This window comes from Montipora foliosa, chromosome 9 (assembly GCF_036669935.1).
Source record: "Montipora foliosa isolate CH-2021 chromosome 9, ASM3666993v2, whole genome shotgun sequence".
NCBI lineage: Eukaryota > Metazoa > Cnidaria > Anthozoa > Scleractinia > Acroporidae > Montipora > Montipora foliosa.
In genome coordinates, this window is record NC_090877.1 from 41,048,291 (window position 1) to 41,055,790 (window position 7,500).

Below are 7,500 nucleotides of genomic sequence, written 5' to 3' on the forward strand. Positions count from 1 at the left end.
TCCTCTTCGAACTAAAAAAAAAAAAAACACACAAGAGATTAAAATGTTTCGGGTTTAATACCATATTACCCTGAGCTCAATTGCGTATTTTGGGGGTGGAGGAAAGCGGGTGTGGTGGAGGAATGAAGAGGAATGGAAAACTCGTGTTCTGCAGGTGCAGTCAATCAATAGGCCATTTCCGAGATCATGTCTACCTCCTCTTCAAGGCGAGTCTAAGTGCGAAGTTTTTGTTATGAAAATTAAGTTTCATTCATATGTAAAGTAGAACTAATTACCATCACAAAAACTTCGCACTTAGACTCGCTTTGAAGAGGAGGCAGACATGAACTCGGAAATGGCCTATTCAGCGGCGATTCTTACATCATCTTCCAGAGCTTCTCCTGTGAAGTACAACACACCCTGTGAAGGTGAAAAACAGAAACTCTGAGAATGAACTCAAAATTAATCCAGTCACGCAAACTGATACAAAATGTTGTCTCAAGTGACATCTTTTTCAACTTTATACAATTAAGCGTAATGTAATGGGATATAGGGCTGGTATGAAATATTGAACATTTGATGGATATCAGTTAGGCCGACTTCTTCAGTTTCTACAAAGTAAACGAGGTCAGATTATCAAAAAATTTCAGCGCGATGGAACGATACTGAAGCCAAAATTACACAGAATACAAAAATAGCCTCGTTTTACAGCCAAAATTCCTTCAATTTGACACGTGTTAACGAGGCTAGTCTGGCTAATAGCCCTTTTCACGGTTAGTTTTTCTCATTTGCATTAAAACGTAATCTAACGTGGGTGGGAGGCAATTTCGGGTTAAAACTACAAAATAGCCCGAAATTGCCTCACATACATGCTAGATTACACTGTAATGCAAATGAGAAAAACTAACCGTGAAAAGGGCTATTAACACAAAGTGTTATACGCCATTACGCCATTTGTGCATTCGGTCAATGGGCTTTGAAAACAAGAGCATTCAGTATCCTTGAATGGTGGGATGTGTCCCCTCCATAATTGAGTACAATGTCTTTCCTTCAGAAGGACCAACAATCAAACTCGATAAACATAAAACCTCAAGGCCTCACTCGAACAGTTTATTCATTTACTATTCATCTAAAATATGCTACTAAAGGACAATATATTTAACGTCTTGGTAAACATGCTTATGTTTGATTCCTATTTCGGGCAACGGCCTTAATATTTGGATAGATTCAGGTCCCATATCAAAGTTCTAGAAAACCTATGGGTTGTCATGGAAAATATACCAAGCTTGCACTAATTAACAAATCGAAAGTGGTTCAGCGTTGTCTGTACTCTTATCGACAACGATATTCGTCATCACAGTGGTCAAAATGTTGTGCGCCTCGTGACTCCACAACATTTAAGAACACAATATTTGACGCCAAAGAAAGTTTTTATTCCAGAGCGTGACCAAAATCATGACACAAAGAAAGAGCAAGCGTTGTCTATAACTTCCTCGCAGTATGATTGGTTTATTTCCCAACATGAACGTTCCTGATTGGCTATTACATTGCGTGACAAATTGACGCGAGCATGATGCGTACAGCGTTGTCCAGACTCTTATTGACAACGGCAAATTAGCCAATCGGATTGCGAGATTACAAGCAATTGTGGTAAAACTGGACATTGAGCATTGAGCGAGGCATTCTTTTAAAATTAAAAAACCCTATTGCAACTTAGCTTTGACTTTCCTGAAATGCTTGACACGGTTGAAGCACCACTGGTGCATTCTAAATGGAGTATGACCTGTATAAAGATAGATTCTTTCAACTTGAGTGGAAACTGGGTCATTACCTTGGGAACTATTCTCTCTCTGAAGAAATGACCAATTTCAAAGTCAGCAGCTAAAAGGGCCTCTGTTTCTTCATCCTGAAATGAAATAATAACAGTACAATTATTATCGACCACAAATTGATCAAAAATGAATGTAGATGGGGGGGGGGGGGGAAATCGATATTGTCCTCTGTGCAATAGACTCTTAATTAACAATTCACAATCTCTTCGCTAAGATGCAAACTAAGTTTTGGGATATATTGGACTTGTTCATAACGACCAACTAAGAGAAGAGGCTTACGAAAACTTGGCAAAGAGGGAGAAGTGAAAACTTAATTTAGGCTGACACACAAGCCAGGGGCCACTAAGAAGTTTAAGTGTAAATGTTGAACTTTATTTAAGTGAGAAGTCTTCTAGCACTGGGGCACTATATAACTGGGAAAATTGAACAATGCAATCAAATCAAACGTTGGTTTGTGAAAAGGAAAGGAAAGGGAAAGGAACTTCAGTGTCTAGTCGTTTTAGCACTAATTGGGGACACTAAACTGAAATCAACAATTAACACAAATCAAGTCAAATGTTGGTTTTTGAGGAGAGGGGAAAACCGGAGTACCCACAGAAAAACCTCTCGGTGCAGAGTAGAGAACCAACAAACTCAACTCACACATGACGCCAAGTCTGGTAATTGAACCCGGGCCACATTGGTGGGAGGCGAGTGCCCTCTCCACTATACACATAAAAGCAAACAACCAACGTTGTGACTTGATTGCCTTATTTCAATCCACTCCATTGGAGTATGCAGTACCGTTCTGGCAGGACATTCCCGCCTATCTGTCCAAAGCCATAGAGCGAGTGCAAAAAAGGGCGCTTAACATAATTTACCCCGAAGCAGAGTCATACGCTCATGCACTACAATTAGGTAATCTAGAGAGGTTAGATGATAGAAGAATACACTTGTGTTACAAATATATGGCGAAAATGAAGTCCCCCAGCCACCCTTTGCATCATCTGCTCCCCAGTCTACTCTTGGACGCGCCTAACTAACCCTTAAGGCAGAAAACACAAAAGGATTATCTTTTCCAGAACAAGCAGGCCTGTAGGACTAAGAGTAGAAAACTTTTTTACTTTTAAATATTTTATGTGACTCTTGATATTTTATGTGACTAATTGATAGTACCACAAGTATTGTTATACTTGTAAATTATTGTATTTTAGATAATATAAGATTGTAAAACATACTCGTTAATTCAGTTGTTTTACTGCAAGAGAGTTTTTAATAAACTACTACTATCACTTTCACCGATCCAGTTTTAAAACAAAGGAAAAACAACACACTTAATTGCATCTGTGATAAGTTAAAAGTTGTAAATGGTTTGAATCCAGGAATCATATCATAATTAAGAGAAGTTCTCCACTCTGAAGTGAACTTCCTCTCAGGTTGTCGAAAGGTCATTCAACGTCATCCTAAACAGTACTTCTCTGGACGACAATACTTCACTTCATATGTTGCTATAAGTAATAATTTATGGGTAAGAACTCCCTGAAATAACTAAAATAGTTAAAATACCAAGGAGCCAGGAACCATTGATTGAGAAATAAACTTCAGATTCTGCAAATTTTATGAAAGCTAGGTGCCCTAAAATTCAAGTATCAATGACCTCCTTTACTCACCATATCAGCTTCATCTTCAGGAACTGAAATAAAATGAAACAACAGTGGTAAACAAAAAATCAACCAAGCTACCTGGCATTTTAAACCAAAGGTTGACACAACAACAATAACAGAAGAACGAGTATAAAGAAATTAATTAAAACACTTACCTTCAGGTGGTGCAAAAAAATTAAAAAAGGAATCATTCTTTACTGTTTTGCGGACAAATCTGGTCTGTCCTTTCCCAGGAGAACCTGAACAATTTTAAATTCAACTTTCTCAGTTATCTGCAATGCAACATGTGTGTATTTACAGAGTAGGGTGGTTTCCTTCTAACAGATTTATTAAATGTAATGCAGAAGAAATGTCTGCTTTACAGTGCTTCTTTATGTGGGTGAGCAGGTGTCAGCATGTAAAGAACAAGTTCAACTATCATGTGAAGACGATAGATGCACAGGGGTTGAAATAGAAATTTCCTAGATAACGAAAGTGCAGTGCAGCAAAGGAACTCTATGATTCGCAGATAACAAAGTTAGAGAATCAAACAATACATGGACAATAAGGTCTGTTTATGGTTAGCAAGTTTAACTCATTTGTACATGTACCATACTTGTAATGTACAGATGGAGTCATTGATAGTCTGTGTGACGGTAAGATATGATCTTATGCCATATGTTTAAATTAACTACCTGGGGTTGATTGCTCAAAGCATGGTTAGCGCTTAAACCCGCATTAAATACCATTGAAACCAACAGGTACAGGTCTTGATAGCTCCTCTTAAACGATGGTCAGTGCTAACCAGGCTTCAAGCAACCGGCCCCAAGTAGTTACCAGTACCTTGTTAAATAAATATTTTGACATTAACATTACATTGTCTCTTGGTGCATAGACACACCAAGGAAAAGAGCAAACAAGTTTCACATTCCATACACCTTACTCCAAAATGGCCACCATTTAGACATTCTTTTGTTTTTATTGAAATTAGATCTTGATGCCTCGTTCAAGGCAAAATATTCTTTTGAATTTTCAGCTCAAGAACGAGGCTTCAAGGGTTAATTTGAATAAAAACAAAAGAATATTTAAATGACGGCCATTTTGGAATAAGGTCTATTTGGTCTGTTAGTACAATGTAATTTGAGCACAAAACGCAAACTGGAATGTCAAACAATATTAATGAATTTGACAAAATGTACCTTTCCTCTTCTTTACAACTTTTTGTGTGACATTTTTTCCCTTCTTCCAATCAATGTGGCAACTGTAAAAAAATGAGACAAAAGTAATGATAAACCATTATTGATTTAAGCACACATGCAGTACTTTGGAGGCATATAAAAAAAGGGGCGAACCAGAAATAATTCATGAACAATCAAAACAAAAGAATAAAACCAATATAATACTTAATCAGAAATTCGTAACATTGGACAAGGTTGCTGCCTAATGGTCCCCCGGTCGCCTGGGGCGCCTTATTTGCGAGCACGGGCAACTAAATTTCTGAACAAGTAGCCCGAACAGGCGCCTTACTTGATTCATCCTCACTTTCTTGTAAATATGATCCCAGCTGGAATTACTTAATTCTGGGCTCTTGAAAAAATGACTTGGGCTACTAACTTTTAATGTTGGAAGCCCAAAGGGCTCCCGGAAAATTTTCTTCTCTGCCTAACAACAATGGAGGCAGAGAAGAGAGACCCTGGGAACGAGGTTGAAACAGTTAGGAAAACACTGCCGCAAATACTGGCCGCAAATGCTGGCCCCGTTGATGCAAATTGGAACATACAGAAAACTTTAGATTTCACAGGACAGTCCATTTTGTTTTTTTTTTTAGCTGGGTGGCTCTTGTCTACCACACTGTTGCTATGGATCCATTCAAATAGTCATTTCTTGCATTCCTTTAACTCTATGGTTATCCTTTTTTGCCAAGTGTGTTCTATGTAACATACTTTGTCTGGTTCCACTCACCACCATATTTGGAAAAATCAACTGACCAAATCATGAATACTCAGCAAGTATTGCTTATTCACAAGTTTTTAACACAACAGTACGAGAACATTCTAACAAAATCTGTAGCATGGATTTTAAAAGAAATTATGGCATCAAAAGGCCCTCCTCTGAGGCACTCTTCAAAACATCAGTTCCAAATAGAATTTCAATGCTACAGTTTACGAAAAATGAAGAGATGATTCCCATGCGGTGAAAAAAACCGCCTCTTCCTTTCATTTCCTGAGAGCTTTGACCTGTTTTTCACTGAAACACACAGCAGAGGACTGGGACTAGTTGGACATGCACCTCCTGATTGAAGTGATGTCAGATTGCCATTGAAAAAGTTAATTCATACAATCATCCATGCAACCTTTTTGAAGGGCTCTTTGATTAAAAAGCTTCCTTAGCAACCACTGTCTTTCTACAGTTAGGTGTCACCCCCCTTAAGTCTATTGAACAATGCCAGGAATCTAATTTGTTCAAAATCTGCCAAATTCATAGTTATAGTTATATTCATAGTTATTATCAACTTAAGGACGTTCGCGCCCATTGCTATAGCGCATCTTTTTTCACATGTCACGCACACGTCATGCATCGTAGACCACGCAAGTAAACACGATGCTAAAGGCGGAAAAATTTTCCACAAGAATGGAACATGAAAGTATGTGGCATCATGGGATAGCTGTGGACCCAGGTCTTCTCGGAAATGTCACGCAATGGCGTGACAGTGCGAATAGACAATCGCTTTGAGAACTTCGCAGCGATTTTACTCTCTTGAATGCTCGGTGACCCCCATTTTTCTTTCCGTAGATCACTTCCTTTCTTGATTTTGTCCATTTTAACAAAAAACAAAAAAAATCTGTACGTGAGAAGTTACAAATATTTGGCCTTTTATGCTCTCGTGCGACCAAAGTTTTCTTTCTTAGACTAATATGTATAGTTTTTTAAGGTCTATTTCACCTCAGAAAAAGACATCAGCTGCAAAGGTTAATTTAGTTATATTAGTTATGTTGAACTGAGTACATTTACCTGATCTAAATTTCACTCATGTAGCTTTTTTATTGCTGACAGTTGTAAGCTAAGATTGTCTTCTAAAAATGCACCTCATGATCTCGAAAACGAGCACGGTGACCCCCCATTTTTTTTGCCTTTTTGGCAAAAGTAGATCATTACCTTTCTGCGTGGCAAGTTTAAAAAAAATCTGGATGTGGGAACGCTTTGGGCGCAAACGTCCTTAAGCAGTTATGAAGAAAAGCTGCACATATCACAAAGTCTAACAGGGTTCATAGTCTTTTAAGCTCTTCAAATTCCACCACTTTCCAAGATTTTTTTCATGACCTTCTCCTGAGCTTTCCACGAGCGTAAAAGCTGAAGTTTGGCTCTCATGTAAAAACTACCCTTATTTTTTAGGATATTTTCTGACATAACTCAGTTCAAAATTGAATAAATTAACAACCTCTTTACGCCACAGTTCTGATTGTTTATTTGTTTTGTGTGGTTCAGCTTGGCATGGCTCCCAGGGGTGCGTGAGAACAACCTCCTTCCGCCAAAGTTCCGATTGTATGATAGAAACCTGTCTTTATTTCATTATCATTGCTTTGACAACAGCAAGGATTAATCTGCCGTCTATAATAATATAATTTTCTATAACTTCCAATGACTGACCATAAAATTCCATGACTTTCCAGGCCTGAAAAATGAAATTCTCAGATTCCAAGACTTTCCAGGTTTTTTATGACCCATATGACCATACTGTCTAATGGCAGTTTACAATATTCTTTCTCTGGGTGAGATTGGACGTCAGCTTGTAAGGCACCTCTGGCAGCTGCTATAAGTCCATATTGATCTCACCAATTCACCCAGCACCCATGTATGTGAAAGGACAACAGAACACAACACCGTGGGTCACCGCCCTACTCTTCACAAACAGCACATGGGTTCTTTAACGTCCCACAGTGCTATTTAACAGGAAAGATTGTGAGATGGAGCCTATGGTTAAAAGTAAAAAAAAAAAAAAACCAGTCTAATCTAAGCAAAATACAGTCTCATCACTAGAGGTTATTAATTTATTAGTACCCTGAGGT

The 7,500-nt window shown here is 38.2% G+C and overlaps 1 protein-coding gene across 1 annotated transcript in view; it reads right to left on the minus strand.

The window, feature by feature from the left end:
- The window catches only part of LOC137971291 (nucleosome assembly protein 1-like 1), a 38,816-nt gene that overhangs the window by 3,926 nt on the left and 27,390 nt on the right, over window positions 1–7,500 (minus strand). Inside the window, exons 13-19 of the mRNA XM_068818096.1 lie at window positions 7,493–7,500; window positions 4,633–4,694; window positions 3,610–3,693; window positions 3,461–3,483; window positions 1,811–1,885; window positions 361–399; window positions 1–11 (exon numbers count right to left, since the gene is read on the minus strand). The exon at window positions 1–11 is cut by the window's left edge and continues 28 nt beyond it; the exon at window positions 7,493–7,500 is cut by the window's right edge and continues 81 nt beyond it. Coding sequence (XP_068674197.1) covers window positions 1–11; window positions 361–399; window positions 1,811–1,885; window positions 3,461–3,483; window positions 3,610–3,693; window positions 4,633–4,694; window positions 7,493–7,500 — 302 coding nt within the window. The remainder of the gene's footprint in view (window positions 12–360; window positions 400–1,810; window positions 1,886–3,460; window positions 3,484–3,609; window positions 3,694–4,632; window positions 4,695–7,492) is intronic.